General features: G+C 31.6%; 1 protein-coding gene across 1 annotated transcript; it reads left to right on the forward strand.

Annotated features, from left to right (window-relative positions):
• Positions 1-125: 125 nt before the first annotated feature.
• On the forward strand, positions 126-24,687 carry LOC130902487 (UDP-glycosyltransferase UGT5-like). Its single transcript, XM_057814677.1, has 10 exons — positions 126-503; positions 1,779-1,973; positions 3,663-4,030; positions 7,513-7,732; positions 7,784-8,000; positions 8,093-8,369; positions 13,718-13,964; positions 21,432-21,995; positions 23,933-24,152; positions 24,411-24,687. The coding sequence occupies exons 1-10, from the start codon at positions 233-235 to the stop codon at positions 24,685-24,687; spliced, it is 2,856 nt and encodes a 951-aa protein (XP_057670660.1). The 5' UTR covers positions 126-232.

Consider the following 24,687-nt stretch of genomic DNA (forward strand, 5'->3'; position numbering starts at 1 on the left):
AATATTATATGTATATGAAAATTTCTCGCGTACAAATCCGCTTAGCATTTCGAACTATATTTATTATTATATCAACCTTGAATAAGTTCGGTTATTTTAAATCGTTCTGCCTCCCATCTCTCCGTTACTTTTAATTGGAATAGTTTGTAGATTCGTTCGCGTGATGGATTTATTATTAAATAACGAACTATAGGACAATAACAAACATTAAGTTAATCGTACGTCGATAAAAATGTTTGTGAATAGTGGTTATAAATTACTTTTATTATTATATTTAGTGGATATCAGTTTAAGTTTAAAAATATTAGCGATTACTCCTCATATGGGAAAAAGTCACCAGCTCGTCTTCGAGCCTCTTTTCAAACAATTAGTTTCCATCGGTCATCAAGTTACCCTTATTACCAGATTCCCTATGAGACTAGAATACCCTAATTGGAAAGATATTAATATTGCAGTTGAGGATAAGAACGAAACAGAAATTCTTACTTTTGATATATTAACTGGTAAGTTTGTTTTTGTAAAAACTATTTATTAACATAAAATATTAATAAATAAAATGATTTCAAAAATCTGACTACTGTACTACACACTATGCGTGTATATGTTCTCTTAAATACTAATCGTATTTAAGTGTCTAAGTGACATTTGGAATCGCTTAGCTACGACGTTGATTCCCGTCAGTGGACGGTCAGTTTACATTAAATCTTAACGAATACAATAGTAACTAGAAGTTACATAGGTAGATTTATGATTCTTCACAGTCACATTAATATAAGACAAAAATTAAGTAATTCTAAACGATCACACCTAGCGTAATACTAATGACGAAATCATCAACACTGATGACTTAATGGTTAGATATTAATGTTTTTTTTATTAATTGTTGATGAACCAATTTATTGACATCTATGCAGCCCTTCCAAATTTTCCATAATTTAACTAGAATTTACAACAGACTGCACCTGCATCTTGCAAGTTACAACTAAACTTAAGAATACTCAACTTGGACCTCTTAGTTAAATAGATAAACTTACAACTAAATAGGGACTTATAGATCTCATGAAACGGCTACGTAATTTTCATTGTACAGGGCTTGTGACCACTCCAAACCTTTTCCTATTGCTCTGTACAGCTAGTTATAAAAGACCAATAAAAGCCCCACAACTTGTATTAGCTTAGGTAATATATGAAAATTCTAGAAAATTATTCTGTAATAATTTGCAAACTGACCTTACTAAGTTCTTGACTAAAACTTAGGTTTTATTACTCTCTCGGAAACAAATTTAAATAAATGACAGCTAAAAGCCGATTAATTAACTTGATTTTCCTTTTGCCGTCGCCGTTGACGTTTGCTGGTACAAAATGAAAAACATTAAAATGCATAAGGCCATTCATAGTTACCGTTTCCCGATCGGTTTGCTGTTGGTGACTTTTAACATAAACGAATTTTATCTTTTCCCTTCAGCCGTTCGTAGCAATAGAAAAGAGCCAAAGACATCCGTTTGCGTTTGTCACGTGATTTAGACGTATGACGTTAGGATGTGGTGTTGGAGCTATTTCTCTTTTTGTTTGTTTGTTTATGGTGGTCTTTTGGCTTTGCTTGTTTATTATAATACACAAATTAACACAATTTTTAGGTTAATAACACATCGTCAAGTTTATGAATAGGGTGTAGAATTTGCTACGAACATCAAACGGCAAACGTCACCTGCGAACGACGACGGCAAACGGATTTTAAGTTTATGAATTAACTTTTATATTTTTAATTTTTTATCTAGGAAGCCGATTAGATAGATATGCTTGTCCCATAGTATTGATGGATGCTGCCCGCATAGCTTGTACAGAAGGTTTGTCTCATCCAAATTTGCAAACATTTTTAAAGGAAGATAGACATTTCGACTTGATTTTGATTGAAATATTCAATACAAATTGTTTTATGGGAGTTGCTAAGAAGTACAATGCACCTATTATAGGTAAGAATATACATAACAATTTCGTTTCACAATTCATTACTGATTGCGACTCCAGCCATAATTCATCTATTAATACTTCTCGTTATTCACACTTTCGACTTTCTTACATACCTCGAAACAATGTTTAGAATTGTGTCAACTTATCTTCTTTATACCTAAAAATGTTGATATAAATAGGAGGTGTGGCTATTAAGTATCGAGACTAGCGCCAAAGATTAACGACTGACACCTGTTTTGCCTGAAGCCTGTTATTTCGAATGCGATATCTACCGTGTCTGTAAACAAAACAGTGTAGCCGTTACCTCCGTTTGTATAGAGGCTATTTTTTTGTTTTGCCGTGAAAATGATCGACTCGTAAATAGAGCGACGGATTGTAGTGAAATTTCACATGTTTGTCGTGACCAAGTATTTTGAGTGGTTTAAGCATTTTCAAGACGACCGAGAAGATGTTGAAGATAATAACACGTTCGGGTCGCCCTTCCACGTGAATAAATATCGAAAAAGTTCCAAATTCCAGTGTTAGATCAAACATCGTATTCGCCGGATCTTCCACCTCGCAACTTCTACCTCTTTCCTTAGGTCAAAACTGCATTAAAAGGAACGAGATTTGAGTCTGTTGAAACTGAGAAAGAAAAAACTGCGCGTGTCCTGGAAGAATTGACAGAAAAAAATTCCTGCATTGTTTCGAATAATGGAAAATTCGCAGGACGTGATTTAGGGTTAGAGAAGGGGTATATAGTGAAAGTAATAATAAATATATATACGTAACATCAAAATAAAAGATTTTATATCACCAGTCTCGTTATTTAATGGCCATACCTCGTACAACATTTGTTTTTTTAACCAAATATTTTTTCTGGTCGTTTTTGTTATGTTGTGAACAGTGTATACTCTCGAAGAATAAAAGATCAATCGTAAATTCTTCGTTATACACAAAGGAAACAATTTCAAAAACATGAAAACTAACAAAAACAAAATAATAGAGTTTATTAGTCAATTTAAAAACAAAAAAATATTCTTAAATGATGCTGCTACTTGACATTCCTCCATAGGAAAACCAATTTATATAAAAAAAGTAATTTTGAATTTAAAAAAAAAATAGTTCATATTTTATTAGGAATAATTAAAATTAATTCTGTTAATATTTAATTATTTTTTATATCGCACGCCTATGATAAAGAGAATGCTTCTTCCCTTACTTTTAGTTCAATGATAACAACCAACAATGTCTTTGTCAATAAGATAATAAAAGTTCTGTGATGTTGAGGTTATAGCAGCGCCATAGTGCTACGAGTCGTAACTAGATTCAAATACTTCAAGTGAACTGTCATTGGGATATAATAGTCATTGAAATCTATCAAAAATGTCAAACAGTAGCGTAATTTCCATGGTAACTAAAAATCGACATTTTCATTTTTAATATTGTTTATACTTTCTCCAGTGGTATTATGAGAATTAGTACAAAATTATACAATTATTGATACAGGATGATCTTTTATAACTGGATAGATACTGTTTGAACTTTAAGTTGACATACGTAATTATTGATAACATTTATTTAGAGTCATAGGCGTAGATATGACTACGAAAAACATCGTCCTATACCCTGAAAATTGAAATAAACATTATAAAGATTGTCCTAATGTGGAAGACAACATTCCACAATTTAAATTTGTGACTTTATTATAGGTATACATTCTTCAATATGGATGCCTTGGATGTACCAATCGTTCGGGGTACCTTTCAACCCATCCTATTTACCCTCACACTTTTTAGGACTTCCAATACCAATGAACTTCATCCAAAGGTTGGAAAATACAATAAATCATCTTTACTCGAATTTATTATACGATTATGAAATGATTAAGTCCAGTAACACCTTATCTAAAAAATATGTGGGTGTCGATTTATACGAAAATGGTGACGTCACTAATGATGTCAATATGTTATTTATTAATACACATTTCACTTTGAATTTGCCAATTCCGTTAACTCCAAATGTTATTGAAATCGGTGGTATCCATATAGATTCGCAACCTATTAAAAAATTACCACAGGTAAGTTCTTAGAAACACTCCCGTATCTGTCCGGTTTGGAATCATTATAAAAACACGTTAATTGAGCGTTTTCTAGATTGCCGAATCCATTTATCGAGATCCCTGAAATGATCACATCCTTCCTCAGCCAAGCCCCTATCTCCTAATAATAGATCCCACTCGTTTAAAATGTCGATAAATGGAATCAACGCTATTAAAAATGCTAAACTAACCTGTTATTCAACCGGAAGTAATAACAACTTTTCTGTGAAAGACTCGTTGAATTATTTTCGTGGGGGATATGGATATTTTTATGAAGGATAAGGAGATTTCGGGAATAGTCCTGATATAGCAAAACGTTTTCTCTACGGAGCTGGAAATGTGGTAGATCATAGGAGGGTAATCTAAATAATAGAGCCAAAGAAAATGAGTCGACGAATCAAATAGTTTTTCGAGAGTGCAATAAATTTGGTCTCTTGTAGTTTAACTGGTGGATGGGTTCACCAGGACACATAGGAAAACCTCAACACCGACGATCGATGAGGGGATTAGGAGCGGGTTTTATCTAATGGCGAAGGGGTCGAGGAGATCTTCGTAGATCGTCGCTAGCAGACAAATCGGGGGATAAGGAAGTTTCCTCTTTGGTTTAGAGCAGGGGTCTCCAAACTACGGCCTGAGAGCCACATCCGGCCCGCGGACAGATTTTGTCCGGCCCTTGGAGAGCTAGCATACATGAAAACATACATGAACATATTTTTTATAGCAAATCAAATTTAGTTTACTGAAGTATTCTAATTTTATGTTGAATAATTATCAATATGACATCTACATTGATATGGTCATGGACTAACTACTCATAACATTGTTGTAGGCTTATTGTTATTGTTTTTGGGATAAGTTGGATAAAGAAACACAGAATTGTAGTATGTAGTAAAGACATGAATAATATGCAGAAAATTTAACTTCAGTATATAATAACTAACAAATTATTGAAATGAATCCAACCAATATTTTATACATTTTAAATAAAAACATAACTTATAACAAGCATAATGACACAGGAAATACTAATGAGATTTATGTAATTGAGATTTTCCACTGTAAACATTTTTTGAATACTTCATTTTGGAGAAAGTTTTATCACACAAATAAGTAGTACCAAAAACAGAAAACAGCCCACGAGAAAATTTATGCAAATTATCAAATTGTGTCAGTGGAAGACTCTTATAAAATTCCAACAAAGATGAGTTTTGATATTTGTTCTTAATTATATCACTGCACTGTATATCAATCATTTCCATTTGAAGTTCCGGGGCTAGGGTTTCAATGTCAGTATCAAAAGGATTCTGAAAAATCTTAATTCGATTCGCAATGGCATCAAAGTCCGAGAAACGAGTATCAAAATTTATTTTCAAAGCACTCAAAGTTTCGATTTCAAAATCGATAGGAAACTCAGTCTCAGTGGTGTGGCTGAATATTTTATATATTTCAAAATGGGAAAAACATTTACTTCGTAGTTGTGATTGAAACAGAATCAATTACTTCCGGAATGATTTGATATTAGTGTATAAATCAGGAAGATGCTGGTTTTCTCCTTGCAATCTCAAATCCAGTTCGTTCACATGTTTTGTTAAATCAACATAGAATGCTAACTTCCACAGCCATGGGTTGTTTTGTAATTCAGTAAGAGGGGGATGCTTTCTATTCAAAAAAATTTCGATCACTGCTCGAAATTCAAAAAAACGCTGAAGGACTTTCCCACAACTAAGCCAACGTACGGCAGTATGATAAGGTAAGTCATTTTGATAAAACTAACAGTTGATATGACTGGTTTCAGAACTTCAGACATATCTAAATATTATCTATATATATCTAACAAAGACTGTTGATGAATGATACGATGTAAGACTAATGGTTTTGAACCACCGTCATTTTCTACAGCCTTTGACACAAGAGCGACCACTCCTTCATCTTTCCCACCCATGTTTTTGCCTCCATTAGTTGTAATACATTTCAAGTTATTCCATCAAAGGTTCTTTTGATTAATGGCCATTTCAACTCCTTTAAAAATATCTGTACCAGTAGTTGTGCCATGAATACCATACATTCATGCACTTCATAGCTTTTATCTACTCCTCGAATATAAATCAACACCTGAGCAGTATCTGACACATCAGTTGACTCATCCAAGGCCAAAGAAAACCACTCAACATGTTAATTTTTGTCGAACAGTTGAGAGGATATATTTTCAGCGATATTTTCTACCCGTCGAGCCACAGTGAATGCTGACATACTGACAGTTTTTAATAAATTTACCTTTTCAGGGCACATTTCGGCTACTAGAATAATGCAATCTTTGATAATATCTCCATCGGTGAATGGTTTTCCACGTTTTGCAATTTCAAGAGCCACACGAAAGCATGGCACGAGTTGCAGCCTCTTGTTCAGTTTTGAGTTTTGTAAATGAAGATTGCTGCGATTTCAATCCGCGCTTCATAGTTTCGAATTTTTCTGTCCGTAAACTTCCTGTATATTTTGAGTAATTTTGAAAATGTTTTGTTTCATAATGGCGTTTAATGTTATACTCTTTGATAAAAGTTATGCTTTCATTGCAAATCAAACATAGCGCCTTGTTACTGGACTCAATTACGAAATACTGAATGTTCCACTGACCTTTGAATTTTCTGCATTCACTATCAATTTTTCGCTTCTTTTCCATACTACTAAATCACACACAAAAGCAACAATTCAAATCAAAATACTGTTGCAAAGATGTCTTAAACTTAAACACGCACAAACACGTTTTAAGGAGGTGCGCACTATTTTATTTCACAACAGTGTCATAGGAACTGACTTGTGGTTGCGTCACTAGCCTTCTTATATATTCTAATTACTGCCATCTAGAAGTGAGTGGAAGACACCAGAACTTTCTTGAACCAACGAGATTATTCTGTACTGTTAGCGATAGAAGGTACTACCTATTTCCGCTTGTGTCCACCAGATGTCGTGTCACGTTACTCCTCCTACGACTAATCTAGAAATTACAGATAATGACAGGAAAATTAATAATATGCAGTGTTGCCGTTTTGCGGACTTTAGTCCGATTTGCAGACTTTTTTAAACGTTGCGTATTTTTTCGGACTTTTTTTTAATCAGTGGACTATTTCAATTTCTACCACCGGCAACAATGATAATATGGTTTTGGCACTCGGAACTTACTGGAGTAATCAATACGGCCCTAGGGCTGGAAAGTTTGGTGACCCCTGGTTTAGAGGAAAGGTGGCGTCTAATCCTGATTTCGGGGCAATGCTCTAAATTGAGGTTATGTCAAGTTGACTTAAATGGTGTTACTGAAGCTGAGTCAGTTGTTGTATTGGGAGAATTGGATCTACTGCTAGCAGGATAAGAGCCTTTTCAGTTGGTGGTTAGGTAGGGTGCAGTAGGCGTTTGCGATATATATTCTTTATGACGCTATTTGGTAAGATAAACCAAGATTTTCCTAGGAAATGGAGAAATTCATCAGTGAAGCAAAACATGGAGTAATTTACATGAGTATGGGTTCAACTATTAGAGGAGATACTTTCCCGAAAAGTAAACAGATGATATTCTTAAACGTCTTTTCCCGATTACCTCAAAGAGTTATATGGAAATGGGAAAGCGAAATGGAGAATAAACCTGATAATGTTATGACGACTAGATGGGCTCCACAGAAAGATATTTTGTGTACGTATAAATAATCGAATATATTGAAGATCTTAACATCTTTCGTTTTAGGTCATCCTAATGTTAAAGTCTTTATCACGCACTCAGGTCTTTTGGGCACCATAGAAAGCGTTTATTGTGGTAAACCGATGTTGTCATTACCCCATATTGGCGATCAATTCACGAATGCTATGTCGACTGAGCAAGCTGGAGGAGGTTTAGTATTCATGGTTCAAGAAATAAACGAAAAGATTCTCGCCGAAGCTTTGAAGAAGTTACTCAGTTCAGAGTGAGTAAATTTAACTGCCTTTACTACACCGCTGACCACATTTTCATATGTTCTCTTTCATCTTCTCTTTTATTTTCTCATTTTTTTTCAAGGTTTACGGAGAAAGCTCGAAGTTTGTCAAAGAGATTCAAAGATCGTCCGATGTCTCCTATGAATACGGCCCTGTACTGGATTAATTATATAGTTGAAAATAAAGGGGCGCCGTACATGAAATCAGCTGCTGTCAATATGCCTACTTATCAATATTTGTTATTAGATGTCGTAGCTGTTTTGTTAATTTTATTGTTTATGTCGTTTTATATATTTTATAGGTTTGTTAAAATTACGTCGAAATTGTGTTATGGGAAACGGGACAAAATAAAAAAATCTTGAATTAATTTTGTTATTATTTCACCTTAATAACATAATCATAATTTTTAATAATACGGTAATATTTTTTTAAATATACAACTAAATTTTCAGAACATTACTCTAAAATTTCAGCTCTAAATTCCAAATATTTTGGCCTGAATGATTTTTTGAACAAGCATGCGTTTTTCGTTAATATTATAACAAGCTTGAAGCCTCGCATCTCAAATACTGTGACTTCCACCTTCATCTTGATTTTTCTAAATGTACAACTAAGTTTTTAGAACATTACTCTAAAATTTCAGCTCTATATTCCAAATATTTTGGCTTTAATGATTTTTTGAACAAGCATGTGTTTTTCGTTAATATTATAACAAGCTTGAAGCCTCGCATCTCGAATATTGTGACTTCCACCTTCATCTTGATTTTTCTAAATGTACAACTAAGTTTTCAGAACATTATTCTAAAATTCCAGCTCTATATTCCAAATATTTTGGCCTTAAGGATTTTTTGAACAAGCATGTGTTTTTCGTTAATATTATAACAAGCTTGAAGCCTCGCATCTCGAATATTGTGACTTCCACCTTCATCTTGATTTTTCTAAATGTGCAACTAAGTTTTTAGAACATTACTCTAAAATTTCAGCTCTAAATTCCAAATATTTTGGCCTGAATGATTTTTTGAACAAGCATGCGTTTTTCGTTAATATTATAACAAGCTTGAAGCCTCGCATCTCGGATATTGTGACTTCCACCTTCATCTTGATTTTTCTAAATGTACAACTAAGTTTTTAGAACATTACTCTAAAATTTCAGCTCTAAATTCCAAATATTTTGGCCTGAATGATTTTTTGAACAAGCATGCGTTTTTCGTTAATATTATAACAAGCTTGAAGCCTCGCATCTCAAATACTGTGACTTCCACCTTCATCTTGATTTTTCTAAATGTGCAACTAAGTTTTTAGAACATTACTCTAAAATTTCAACTCTATATTCCAAATATTTTGGCTTTAATGATTTTTTGAACAAGCATGTGTTTTTCGTTAATATTATAACAAGCTTGAAGCCTCGCATCTCGAATATTGTGACTTCCACCTTCATCTTGATTTTTCTAAATGTACAACTAAGTTTTCAGAACATTATTCTAAAATTCCAGCTCTATATTCCAAATATTTTGGCCTTAAGGATTTTTTGAACAAGCATGTGTTTTTCGTTAATATTATAACAAGCTTGAAGCCTCGCATCTCGAATATTGTGACTTCCACCTTCATCTTGATTTTTCTAAATGTGCAACTAAGTTTTTAGAACATTACTCTAAAATTTCAGCTCTAAATTCCAAATATTTTGGCCTGAATGATTTTTTGAACAAGCATGCGTTTTTCGTTAATATTATAACAAGCTTGAAGCCTCGCATCTCGAATATTGTGACTTCCACCTTCATCTTGATTTTTCTAAATGTACAACTAAGTTTTTAGAACATTACTCTAAAATTTCAGCTCTAAATTCCAAATATTTTGGCCTGAATGATTTTTTGAACAAGCATGCGTTTTTCGTTAATATTATAACAAGCTTGAAGCCTCGCATCTCAAATACTGTGACTTCCACCTTCATCTTGATTTTTCTAAATGTACAACTAAGTTTTTAGAACATTACTCTAAAATTTCAGCTCTATATTCAAAATATTTTGGCCTCGTTAATATTCAAACAGGTTTGAATCCTCTTATTTCCAATGCTATGACCTCAAACATCATCACGATTCTTATTGATGTACAACTAACTGTTGTCAGCGTAATTTTAAAATTTCAGCTCCGTATTTCCTTTATTTTGGTCTATGGGATTTTTTTATATAAGCCTATGTATTTCCATTGATTTTTTGAACAAGTATGTGACAATAGGCAGCTTTGCCGAACATTTCTGTTTTTAAGGAAATTGCTTCATTATTGCCGAATTTTTGTTATATATTCGCTTCTCCACTTCATCAAACAACTATTTCCTATTACTGTTTGCTTTTTATTTACTGTTTTATATCTGAAACCATATTTCCAATTATGTATTTACGTTCATTAGTTTCTTATTTGATCTAGTAACCAGTTTTATTTAGTTTCAAAGTATTAATTTTTGTATTATGCTTTTGTTTATCCATACTTTCGAATGATTCACTGATTCTGGAAATTAAATATCATAATGCAGTCCTGAACAAGTTTTTTGTTATTCAGTTTGCTGTAGGATATGGATAAGAAGAAACTACATCTACATTTATTATATATTATAAATAGATGTATTTTCGAAATTTGTTTAAAAGTTTGAAGTGAAATTTATTGTGTGACAAAGTCGAAAAAGATATCTGTAATATGTCAAAATTTATTTCATTCTAGATCAGTTATTCTCAACCACTGTGCCGCGTCACTTTTGTGTTCCGCCAAATTTCAAAAGTGTGCCGCCAAATTTTGCAAATATATAATAATGTTAATATTATTAAATTATATCATTTAAAAAGAAAAATATTTTTAACATGACTATATATTTAAATCCACAAAAAAATAAATTATTTCATTATTTGCTTTGCAACGCGTTTTTTCTTAGTGCTCAATTATGATGAAGCGGCATGCATAGCAATAGGAATATGTCTCAAATCGGCGCACACTTGCCACTTCTGCGTACAAAACGTGTTGTTTTAGTGGTAGTTGGGATTCACAAGGTGTTGCATAGTAGTTACTGCACATTTTCTTTCGTTAAAATTGGTAAATGTATGTGATTCGGTTTAATATTAATTTATTTGCTTGTAGTGTCAATTTATGAATTTGTAAACTTATTAACTTTGCAGTACACCTATCCCCCGATTTACAAGGTATTTGTTTTACACGTTTTCGCTTTTACACGGTTTTCCAAATAAGTTTTTTTTGTTTTTATCGCACTCTACTAAATGCTACTGTGATTGAACACGCGCGCTGTGTACACATCTCACGGGGAATCCTGAGCTTATGTGCTGACTTGCTGCATACGCACACTGTGTCTGTATTTCTTCGCATAAAATTTAAGTTTTATCTACGGAAAATTGTATTTGAGTGAAAGTTTCACAATTTCAGAAAGGTTTAATTTTTCATATTCATAAATTACAAGTGAGTGCATAATTTAGATTATTATAAATTCAAAGGTAATATTTGAACCATTTTTTTTTAAATGTTTCGACAATATTATTTTTATTTTATCAGATCCTTCTGAAAATGGATAAATAGTTAAAAAGAAGAAAGTTTAATGATGATAATAGTAATATAAATGATAACGTTAGGGACCAAGTTAATGAGCCAACCCCCTGCACAAGTAAAAATACTTCTTGCTCAAAAAAATACGTTGTCCATCGGAAATATAATGATGATTTTTTGAAATTTGGATTTACTTCTACAATGGAAAATGACATAGTTGTTCCCGAGTGTGTGATATGTTGTTTTAAATTATCAAATAGTGCTATGGTTCCTAGCAAACTCCAACGTCACTTGGTGACTAATCATCCTTCGCTTTCAACAAAAGATAAAAGCTACTTTGAAAGGTCTTTGTCATCAAAAATTAAGCAAGTAAAAGTTTTTGAAAAACAAGTATGTGTGTGTGAAAAGGCTCAAGTAGCTTCTTACGAAATATCTGAATCGATTGCCGTTAACTTATAACCTCACAATTTGGCTGAAGAAATTATATTACCTGATTGTCGCAAAATTGTAAAAACAATGATTGGTGGATCAGCTGATATTGATATTTGCAAAATACCACTTTCAAATGATACAATCCATCGCAGAATTAAAGATATGTCGGAAAATATTGAGCAAAATACTGCAAAAACTCTTGGAAATTCAAATTTTGCTCTACAAGTCGACGAAACAACAAATGGAAATGCTCAATTAATTGCATTCGTTAGATTTATTTATGTTTATGTTGTCGGGAGTTACTTAATTTCACAACTGGTAAACATATTTTTCAAGTAATTAGTTCATATTTAGAAGAAATTAAAGTTTCTCGGAAGTCATGTATTGGCATTTGCACAGATGGTACTCCAGCTATGACTGGACATCTAAAAGGATTTGTAGCACATGTTAAAGAACCGAATGAGGATATATTAGTTACCCATTGTTTTTTGCATCGAGAAGCACTTGTTACAAAATTTTTGCCATCAGATTTTAAAATAGTTCTGGAACAATGTCTTAAAAAGCAAGACCATTAAAAAGTAGATTATTTAGTAAATTATAGCTCTGGAAGCCAAGTACGAATCCTTGTTACTCCAATAGATGGTTGTCCAGAGGAAAAGTTATATCTCGTGTGATGAAATTAAAAGACGAAATGAAAATATTTTTTGAACAAAATCAAAATTATGAATTTGTTCATGTGTTAGAAGATAAAATATGGTGTACTAAACTGGTTTACTCATCAGAAATTTTTGTTATTTTTAACAACATCAATTCAAGTATGCAAGGGCCTAATGAAAATATCTTAAACTCAACAGATAAGCTGGTGGCATTCAAAAAACAAATAACTTAATGAAAAAATAAAGCTCAGGAAGATAATTTAGAAAAGTTTGATTGTTGTTGATCATTTGACAACATTAGAGGAGAGAATTATTCATTATTTCCCAAAATTAGATATTAAGAAATTTGATTGGGTTCGAACTCAATTTGCTTTCCAATAATCGAGATTTAATTTTAAAACATTCAGAAGAATCAATTAATTCATTTTGGATTAACATCAGATGCGATTATCCAATGATAGCCAAAAAAGCTTTAAACATATTATTACAATTTTCCACATCTTATTTGTGTGAATTCGGATTTTCAGCATTAGCCAACATTAAAGCATTTTCATTTTTACGACGAAATATAAATGAAAATTTCAAAAAACATCAAGCTCAAGTTTCGCATGAAAAATATTTTTATTATTAGCTTGTAATTAATCTCTTAATGAACGTGTATATTAGTTTTTTTCGTATATTTAAAATTTGTGTCATAAACTATTTATACAGTGTGTTGTAGTAAGTAAATAATTTTCATCTTTTTCTTTTCTAAAGACAAGAACAATTAAAAAAAATCATCTTAGAACAAAAATGTGGTAAACTAACAGTAGATCAAATGATTTAAAGCCAATTGAAAGTGCTTCAATAAAACAATATTGTAAACAATTCGCTTTGATTTGTTTGTCTCCTTTATTATCCTAATCTATAATAATCATTCTTCAAATAAATTTAAAAAACAATAAAATCGAGTTATCAACAATGTTTTAAGAAACTGTTACTGAATAATATGCTAGCGGTAACAAAGCAACTATACGACCGATAAATTTTCATTCTCTTTCTTGAGAATATTTGATTAATCGAATATGGTCTCGTTAAAGTGTTGGAGTTTTTTAATGTACCTAAGTTCACTTACAATTTTTCAAAATTGCGTTCAATGTGCCAAAATATTAGGAGTATTTCCCATGTTTGGGATGAGTCACCATAAGTTAGCCGTGGCTCTAATGCGGGGTTTGGCAGAAGCTGGAAATGAAGTAACTATAGTTTGCGCTTATGAAGACGCCTACCACCCTACGAATGGTTCTTACAGAAATATTGTTTTGCAGGGGCTTGCCGAAGCGTTCAAAGGTAAGTGTAATTAATTTTAGCACGCAATGGTAAAGTACAAAATTCAAAAAAGCGCCGCAAATCAGTTATATAACCAGACTGGCATTGGATTTACCTTAAAATATGATAAATATTAGCAAAATAATGAACTTTGTTGAATGAATGTTGAAAAAGTATATTTTGAACCTGCTAGGTTAGGTTAGGTTCAGAATTAGTCTGATCTAACAATATTTATGAATGCAAGATACTTTAATTGAATAAAAAAGTTGATTTTAAGAATCATTAGTAAATTTTCTTTCGTAAAAATTCAATGAATAAGTATTTTGATATGATTTTTTTACAAAATATTCGTTTTTTATATCGATTAACAAAAAATTTGCCCTTTGAATGATATCAATAATAGAAGCTGAAGATAATAAAGTTGAAAAAGTATATTGGAATCCTAATGGGTTTGCTTAGGTGAGGTTAGATTAGATTAGGTTCAAAATAAGTCTAATAATTACGTCTGCGATTGTTAAATATATTTATTGAAAAAACAGTTGATTTTAAGATTCGTTAGTAAATTTTCTTTCGTAAAAATTCAATGAATAAATATTTTGATATGATTTTTCTACAAAATATTCGTTTTTAATATCGATTAACAAAAAATTTGCAGTTTGAATGATATCAATAATAGAAACTGAAGATGATAAAGTTGAAAAAGTATATTGGGATCCTAATGGGTTTGTTTAGGTGAGGTTAGATTAGGTTAGGTTCAAAATAAGTCTCATAATTACGTCTGCGAATGTTAAATATATTTATTGAAAAAAAAGTTGATTTTAAGAATAATTAGTAAATTTTCTTTTGTAAAAATTCAATGAATAAATATTTTGATATGATTTTTCTACAAAATATTCGTTTTTAATATCGATTAACAAAAAATTTGCAGTTTGAATGATATCAATAATAGAAACTGAAGATGATAAAGTTGAAAAAGTATATTGGGATCCTAATAGGTTTGTTTAGGTGAGGTTAGATTAGATTAGGTTCAAAATAAGTCTAAAAATTACGTCTGCGAATGTTAAATATATTTATTGAAAAAAAAGTTGATTTTAAGAATAATTAGTAAATTTTCTTTTGTAAAAATTCAATGAATAAATATTTTGATATGATTTTTCTACAAAATATTCGTTTTTAATATCGATTAACAAAAAATTTGCAGTTTGAATGATATCAATAATAGAAACTGAAGATGATAAAGTTGAAAAAGTATATTGGGATCCTAATGGGTTTGTTTAGGTGAGGTTAGATTAGGTTAGGTTCAAAATAAGTCTCATAATTACGTCTGCGAATGTTAAATATATTTATTGAAAAAAAAGTTGATTTTAAGAATAATTAGTAAATTTTCTTTCGTGAAAATTCAATGAATAAATATTTTGATATGATTTTTTCAAAAATATTCGTTTTTTATATGGATTAATAAAAAATTTGCGCTTTGAATGATATCAATAATAGAAGCTGATGATGATAAAGTTGAAAAAGTATATTGGGATCCTAATGGGTTTGTTTAGGTGAGGTGAGATTAGATTAGGTTCAAAATAAGTCTAATAATTACGTCTGCGAATGTTAAATATATTTATTGAAAAAACAGTTGATTTTAAGATTCGTTAGTAAATTTTCTTTCGTAAAAATTCAATGAATAAATATTTTGATATGATTTTCCTACAAAATATTCGTTTTTTATATCGATTAACAAAAAATTTGCGCTTCGAATGATATCAATAATAGAAGCTGATGATGATAAAGTTGAAAAAGTATATTGGGATCCTAATGGGTTTGTTTAGGTGAGGTTAGATTAGATTAGGTTCAAAATAAGTCTAATAATTACGTCTGCGATTGTTAAATATATTTATTGTAAAAACAGTTGATTTTAAGAATCATTAGTAAATTTTCTTTCGTAAAAATTCAATGAATAAATATTTTGATATGATGTTCCTACAAAATATTCGTTTTTTATATCGATTAACAAAAAATTTGCGCTTCGAATGATATCAATAATAGAAGCTGATGATGATAATGTTGAAAAACTATATTAGAATCCTAATGGGTTTGTTTAGGTGAGGTTAGATTAGGTTAGGTTCAAAATTAGTCTAATAATTACGTTTATAAATGTTAAATATATTTAATGGATGAAAAACTTGTTTATAAGAAACATTGTCCGTTTTTTGTATAGACTAATAAAAAAATATAAGAACTTCGATACTTGGCAAAAAGTTTTTATCGATTATGTTTAAAAAAGAGGCTTTATGATAGCTCTATAAATCATAAAATGATATGAAATATTCAAATGAGATATTTTTCATATTTTTTTCATATACCTACAGTAAAAAATAAAAATTTGGCATTTGGTTTTTCGATTTTTTAAAGCCAACTAATGAAGTTATCGTGAAAGTCTAGTACATATTATCATTTTTTTAACAGTTTTCATTTTCTTGATAATTATTACTTGAAAATAACTATCGCTATCGTTCGTATGAACTTTTTCTTATCTACAGGAAAAGGTGAGGTTAGATTAGGTTAGGTTAGGTCATAAAATTATACCAATTACTCTAAATTTATCCCCATATATGCTAGTTATATCAATATGAGAGGAGGTATTATGATTAATAAGTTGGTAATATGTATTTTACTTAGCCTCTGGTAAGAAAATGGTTAACCTGAATTCAATATTTACATATCGATAATCCTGGTAAGTATAATTAGTTTACAGAGGTATTTAGCACCACATTTCTTGGAAGGTCTTCGAGACGCAATTATATATGACCCTTACAGTAACTTGGCTTAAAATTTGACCGCGGGACGCAACTCGTATGCAACCATCAAAATCTATTAAAAAAAGTATCATGATTAATTTTTATTTATCTTTTCCAATATAAAAATAGTACTTATCAGTCTCAATTGATAAGAAATGCATCACCCTTGGTTACTTTCCACAAATAAAGAGTAGTAAATAGATTTAATAAATATATAACCTAGAAATAAGTTATTGACCCCGACTAACATTTACCACGTCGAATAAACCCACAGTTAATCCAATTAATTAGAAATTGAACAAAACTAATGAAGAAAGTGAAAGAAAAATAAAAAAAAATTTATTGCAAGTAAGCCAGTCGATCATAGGCGCACAAATAAAAAAAACTCATAAAATATTTGTTACATGATTTGTTCAATTGAATAATTAATTTTTCGATTTTTTATGCTTATTTCTTATCCTTAATAACGGTTTAAAGAGAAAAACTTTCGGTAGAAAACCACAGAAGTCACAGAAATTGTTTTTAAAAAAATTGAGATGATTGAGTATCGGTGTACAACGTTGAACATCAGTATCAATCCAAAGCAGTCCTCAAAAAATAACAGAAGACAACGTAGTCATCGCAGGAGAAGAAATCATCTAGATTACTAAAAACGGAAAAGGCAAGAAGTCGAATGAAAGGTCGATTCAAGCTGAAACTGAAGACCAAGCTCCTTTTCATGAAGGCTATCCAAATCCTCATCACGCTATAACGTGTGGATGTACTCCCAAGAGGCACCGAAAGAAGCTTCAAGCAGAGTAGGTGATTGGTTGAAGCCCGCAGTACATGACTACCCAGTAGAATTGAAACAGAAGAAATCAAGATATTCTAGCCCAGATTACAGTCGAAGAAACTGACGAACTGTACCAGGAAATAGTAAACCAGTCAGCAATGAAGACACCAAGAAAACCGAAAATAAGAGGAACCACCCATTAGAGAATCTGTTGATTCAGGAAGATTGGGAAGATCTTCATTATGGACAGCTCCAGCAAGTGAAACTGCTCAACAAACACATTGAAACTGAAAAAGCTTTGAAGTGCATGGCAAGAACTAGAGGCAAAGTAGACTCATAATATGAGGGGTTGATAAGAAATTTATCTTGGAATGTTGTCAATTTGTTGCAGAATGTGTGTTTATCAAACATTCAAGTTTTTAGTTATTCATTCTTCCGAAACCCTGCAAATGATCTACTATAAATTTTTAATGCTGATAATAGTTTACTAGAATTTGGTTATAAAAAAAAATGAGAATAAACTAAACTTGACGGTTCAGAAGGAAACTTTGTTTCCAACCTCACGGAGTTTGCATTAAAGCTTAATACTAATAGTAGCCATTTAAATAACTTATGCATTTTAAAAAACCATAGACAAATGAAACAACGGTCTACTAGCCTATTCTAGAAAGGATCAAATATGACTATGCAATCAGTTTCAGAACAACAATGATCCGGGGTTAGTTTCCGATCATTTGGATCATGATCGGGTTAACCTGATCATAGTTTACGAAAATTTTAGTATAAATTTATTTTAGTGTGAATGTATGATTCGTAATTCCAATTGACGTTCTTTTAACTTAGTAACTCAATTTTACAGACGAAATTGCATCCTTCAATTTATTCGAACTCCAAGATTTCGATAAATTATTTCAAGAAGCAACTTTTCAGGATTATATGTACACAAACACTCAAAAAATTTTAACGGATCCAGGACTTCGGCGTCTCATAAAGATGAATGAGACATTCGATGCTGTGATCATTGAACAATTTTCAAACGACGCTTTGAAAGTTTTAGCTCATCTGTTCAAATCTCATTTAATTGTTTATAATTCTTTTGGTAAGTGAAAAATTTGTTTTGTTTTTGACTATACGTTGATAATATTAATCGCTACGTATTGTAATTTTATTTTCTAAATATGATAAGTGCAACAAAAACATGTTTTTAATGTAAAGAAGCTTAATGTTTTAAGACGTTCAATTTAATATTCTTTGTATTATATGGAGATAAAGTTCGAGCCAATGTTAACCTTGAAATATTGGCGGGTCAGATTAATATCGGAAAAAGACTAATTATTTAAAATGATTTAATCATAATCCGCTCTGTAAGTATAGCATTATTTCACGAGCTAAAACAATTATTGTAAACAACTGATCCAGCAAACAATTAGACATACGATTCATTATCAATTGCTGAGAAATCGAGCCCTCACTAGTGTTTCAGTCCATCAAGAACTCAGACAAACGCGAAAAGTAGCTGTGAGTGGCTGGACAGTCAGAAGAAGAGTTAAGGCAGTAACCTTGAACCAAAAAGACTAGCTGCTCGCCCCAAATTAACTCCAGTCCATCCAGTAGCCCGTGTACGATTTAACAGAAAACACTTAATTGGACTGACGAACCTTGGGGCTCCGTTCCCTTGTCAGATGAAATCAGAGTGAGTCTGCATGGTAGCGATAAAAGAGGACGAGAAAATTCGCGCAGGTTTGTATAAAAAAAAACGTGGATCGTGAAGGAGGTTCCTGGATGGTTTGGGCCTGCATTTCAATGGAAGCAAAAACCGAGTTTCTTTTTATTGAAACTGGCGGTGAAAGAGAGAAAAGTTTGGGCAAGAAATGATGCACCAGGCTGTTATTAGGGCCAGAGGATGGAACGCCAAATATTGCTGGGCTAATTTAAAATAAATTATTTTGACGAATTTGAGCTAGTATTTTCTTACTGTTAATTATAACCCTTTTTAATTGTTTGAGTTTCCTTTTCGTAGGATATTTTTTCTCTGTCAAAAAAAAATAAGTTATAAAGCTGAGACTACTGCCTGAAATCAGAAACAGATTGGAAGCTACAGATTTTTTGACTTTTGACCACGAGAGTGCGACTTGAATTGATGTTTTTGCTCGCGAGTGTATTTATTGCAAACTGGAGGTGATCACCAAAATCAGAGTGAAGAAATTCCAATAGTTACACTAAGAAAAATAAGTTCTTATTTCAATTAAACGGTTTTTTGTGTTTAAGACAAATAATTAAATTTGAAAACTTTCTTACTATAACAAAATTAGGTATCGAAAAACTTTTCTCGTCTAGTTTTGAATTCAACTCAACCTATAAAAACCTTCTATTTTAAATACTTCATTGTATTGAGCTGAAATTTAACGAGATGTTCTCAAAGGATCATTTTATGATGAAGATATCAGAATGTTGCTAAGGTTCGTAATTTTGGAGATGCGAGATTTTGAAGTTATTCAAGTATAAATGAAAAACATTAGCTCGCTAAAAAAATCACCCTCGCTAAATTAACAAAATTATAAGCTGAAATTTTGAAGAAATGTTTTCAGAGGATCATTATATGACCACAAAAATTAGGATGTTGCTATAATTCGTGATTTTGGAAATACGGGGCTTTAAAGTTATTCAAGTATAAAGGAAAAATATTAGCTCGTTAAAAATATCACCCGGGCTAAAATAATCAAAATTATGAGCTGAAATTCTAAAGAGATGTTCTCGGAGGATCATTGTATTATGAAAAAAATCAGGACATTGCTAAGGTTCGTAATTTTGGAAATACGAGGATTTGAATTTATTCAAGTATAAATGAAAAACATTAGCTCGTTAAAAAAATCACCCGGGCTGAAATAATCAAAATTATGAGCTGATATTTAAAAGAGATTTTTTCATAGGATTATTGTATGACGAAAAAATCTGAACATTGCTAAGGTTCGTGATTTTGGAAATATGAGGATTTGAATTTATTTAAGTATAAATGAAAAACATTAGCTCGCTAAAAAAATCACCCGGGCTAAATTAACCAAAATTATAAGCTGAAATTTTGAAAAAATGTTTTCAGAGGATCATTGTATGACCACAAAAATTAGGACATTGCTATAATTAATGATTTTGGAAGTACGGGGCTTTAAAGTTATTCAAGTATAAAGGAAAAATATTAGCTTGTTAAAAGAGCTAAAATAATCAAAATTATGAGCTGATATTTCAAAGAGATATTTTTATAGGATTATTGTATGACGAAAAAAATCAGAACATTGCTAAGGTTCGTAATTTTGGAAATACGAGGATTTGAAGTTATTCAAGTATAAATGAAAAACATTAGCTCGCTAAAAAAATCACCCGGGCTAAATTAACCAAAAATTATAAGCTGAAATTTTGAAAAAATGTTTTCAGAGGATCATTGTATGAGCACAAAAATTAGGATGTTGCTATAATTCGTGATTTTGGAAATACGGGGCTTTAAAGTTATTCAAGTATAAATGAAAAATATTAGGTCGTTAAAAATATCACCCGGGCTAAAATAATCAAAATTACAAGCTGAAATTTTAAATAGATGTTCTCGGAGGATCATTGTATTATGAAAAAAATCAGGACATTGCTAAGGTTCGTAATTTTGGAAATACGACGATTTGAATTTATTCAAGGATAAATGGAATACATTAGCTTGTTAAAAAAATCACCCGGGCTAAAATAATCAAAATTATGAGCTGAAATTTCATAGAGATGTTCTCAAAGGATGTTTGTTTAACGAAAGGAATCAAGACATTGCTAAGGTTCGAGTGGTAGATTTTAGGTAGAACAGACCCGGACTCACATTCATACCGCCATATTTGAATTCCAATTCGATATCTAGCTTTTTTTTAAGAATTCGATAAATTAAATTTTTAGGTCCTTTCAACTTCGTTAATCGTTTAGTAGGAAATCCTACAATGATTTCCTATACACCTCAAGTCATATCAACGTTTTCCAGGCCAATGTCTTTTAAAAATCGATTGCACAACACTATACTTTATACAATAGAAGAACTCATGAATCATTTTTTATTCATTCCCCGACAAGACAAATTGATTAAAACGTATTTTGAAGATGCTCCAAGTGTTACAGAATTGAATTCAAAGGTGTCCTTAGTACTAGTAAACTCACACGAGACTTTATGGCAACCGGTTCCTCTGGTACCTAACGTTATACCTATTGGAGGTTTTCATATAACCCCACCAAAGAGTTTACCAAAGGATTTAGAAGCATTTTTAGATAGTGCTACTGATGGTGCGATTTTCTTCAGCTTAGGATCTAATTTAAAAAGTATAGATTTGCCTAAGAAAACTATGGATATATTTTTAAAAAGTTTCAAGAATTTAAAGCAGAAAATTTTATGGAAGCTAGAGGGAGAAGTAGAAGGATTGCCGTCTAATGTGAAAACGGGTCGTTGGTTACCACAAATGGACATTTTGGGTAAGTTACTCCTATGAATGTATCGACAAAAACGAATTCGATATTTTACACAAATTATCATCTCAAAAATATCTAAATTTCGATTGAACTAAAAACTATGATATAATAACCCTATCGTGTCGTGAATCATCTAGTTAATATCAAGAATAATCGCTAATGTTTGTTACACGTACATACATACATTAATACTCACAATTACACTGTATGACGCGCGTTTCGATAACCAGGTTATCGTCTTCAGAACTTTCAAGGCTCACCTTCAAGCTCTGATTAATGCTATGGTCAAAAATATTTTCCCAAGCCTGACTTTGACGATAACTGGACTCGAAATCCTTTCAGATGTAAAGAAGTAGAACAATTACAATGTATCACTGAAGATGAAGAAGAAGAACAGGTTCAACTTGTGGATTTGTCGATCTATGAAAAACAATTTTAATGGTAAAGAAATTACAGACAAAAACTACAATGAACTTGGAGAAGAAGTAATGGAAAAATCCTTCTATTTGCAACTACCTGTTGGTGTGAATAAGAATTTTCATAAAAAACAAGTACAGGAATCGGCACGACGTGGGGTTGGAACTTTCAAAGTGAAAGTGTCAAGTTTGGAGCTCACCATTTCAAAAATAATGATTTCTAAGGTCGTCACATTAAAAACTGTGTACTGATGGCCACACTCTTTATATCCGCAGAAATATGGCTCTAATTGTGTGATTAGAATATTCATAACTTTAGGTTTAACGTATAGTGGATGTCCATGTCATTATAGTTAATGGATGAGGAAGTCCATGAAAAATATTTGCTGGGAATTCGGACCATTTAATAGTCAAATTGGCAATGTAAATATAATATCAGTAACAAGTTTTTGAAATACAATTTTCATCTTATTGGAAGGACACTAAAAAGGATAATAGGGTGGTCCGTGAGTTCTAGGCCTCATATAGTAAATCTCAACAAGCTTTACATGAAGTTTCAGATTGCTGCTTCGATCCATTTGATCATAGTAGAGCTCGAACGACCCTTAAATCAAGTTTTTTTGAAAAATGTCTCCAATTGAGTTTCGCGCAATTTGAAAATAAAGAAGAATCAAAAACAGAATGAAGGCTGTTTACGGTGATTTATGTCCATCTTTTTCAACGATTAAAAATTAGTTTAAATTGCTTCGCTGGGGAATAGAATCTTCAGAAAATGACCTACGTGCGGGACTACTGCAGAAAACAATAAGCGATTTTTATCCATACCAAAGAGATTCCATACAGAAGTATGCTTTCAATTGACTTTAACTAATCAAATACAATGGTAAGTGACTTACAACAGTCACGTCAAAAAACTAACGCAAAAAGTGCGACAAAATCAGCCGATATGTGCGTTAGCTTCATGGCAATGCTCCAGTCCACTCTACTTCACTTTCCAAGTCTATTGCACACGAATGTGGCTTCAAAGATATTGAACACCCACCATATAGCGCTGATCTGGCTCCGATTGACTATTTTTTATACGCAGCATTGAAGGCCGAGAAAGGGGTAAAATATTTAACAGTAATGATGAAGTTACTTAGAAATTCGCTTGAAGCTTCAAGTGGAAAACCAGTTTTCTTATGATACACATCTAAAGAAATTTATATCAAAAGATGTTTAATTTCTATTAGATAAAAAACAAACAAAACATTATAATGCTTATATTTTAGAATCTATCATGGATCTTCACCAGTAAACCATATTTTTACCAACACAATGTCACTTACGTAATATCAGTTTTGTATCATAAGATTCTTGATAGTGTTCCGTCTTTTTGATACTGTTTCCATGTGGAAAACTGATCAAATGTGGCATACCCCATTGCCTCATGCTACATATTCCATAAGAGTGAATAATGTAAATCACCAAAAACAAATTGAAAGGCATGTAGCAGTGGACAAATTCCATTTTATATTGTTTTAGCTCATCCCAATATTCGTTTATTCATCTCACATGGAGGTTTGTTGAGTATGACAGAAGCCATTTACCATGGAGTACCTATTCTTGTTATACCAGTATTTGGAGATCAAGCTACCAATGCTAACAACGCTGTTTACGGAGGTTTTGGATTGTCTGTGATCTACCACAGTTTCACCGAAGAAAAGTTCACTTATGCATTAGGAGAATTATTAACTAACTCCAAGTAAGTTGAAATACTAAATCTAGGAAATTGACAGGAATAAAAAGGATTTTTTCACGAAGTTCAATTTTTAAATTTTGTATTTGGTCTTCAGTAATCTGATCATCTGGACTACCAACTTTTAATTAAGGTATTATATTGGTACCAAGATATACCCCATCAATTTTACCACCTAACTATAAGGGATAGAATAATAAATTTTCAATATAAATGATTTATTGTGATGTAATATGACCTCTAGTAGTGACATGTTTGTTTTAGATACAAAAAAAATGCTCTTAAGCGATCGAAAGCGTTCCACGATCGTCCGATTAAACCGATCGATTTAGCAGTATACTGGGTGAATTACGTTATCGAACATGACGGAGCACCACATCTTAGAGTGGATGGTTCCGATATGCCCTGGTATAAATACTTACTTATTGATGTTATATTAACATTAACCATTGCTTCTATATGTATAGTTTTAGTTTCATACCACGTTGGTAAATTATTATTTAATGCTTATTACAAACAGGTTAAAGTTAAAAAGTGTTGA

Source organism: Diorhabda carinulata, chromosome X (assembly GCF_026250575.1).
Source record: "Diorhabda carinulata isolate Delta chromosome X, icDioCari1.1, whole genome shotgun sequence".
NCBI lineage: Eukaryota > Metazoa > Arthropoda > Insecta > Coleoptera > Chrysomelidae > Diorhabda > Diorhabda carinulata.

Bases quoted from the DNA above. Each gene is read 5' to 3' on its own strand.
- LOC130902487 (XM_057814677.1), top strand. From the start codon at position 233: ATGTTTGTGAATAGTGGTTATAAATTACTTTTATTATTATATTTAGTG. The intron at 504-1,778 runs GTAAGTTTGTTT...TTTTTTATCTAG, and splicing joins TACTTTTGATATATTAACTG to GAAGCCGATTAGATAGATAT. The intron at 1,974-3,662 runs GTAAGAATATAC...ACTTTATTATAG, and splicing joins GTACAATGCACCTATTATAG to GTATACATTCTTCAATATGG.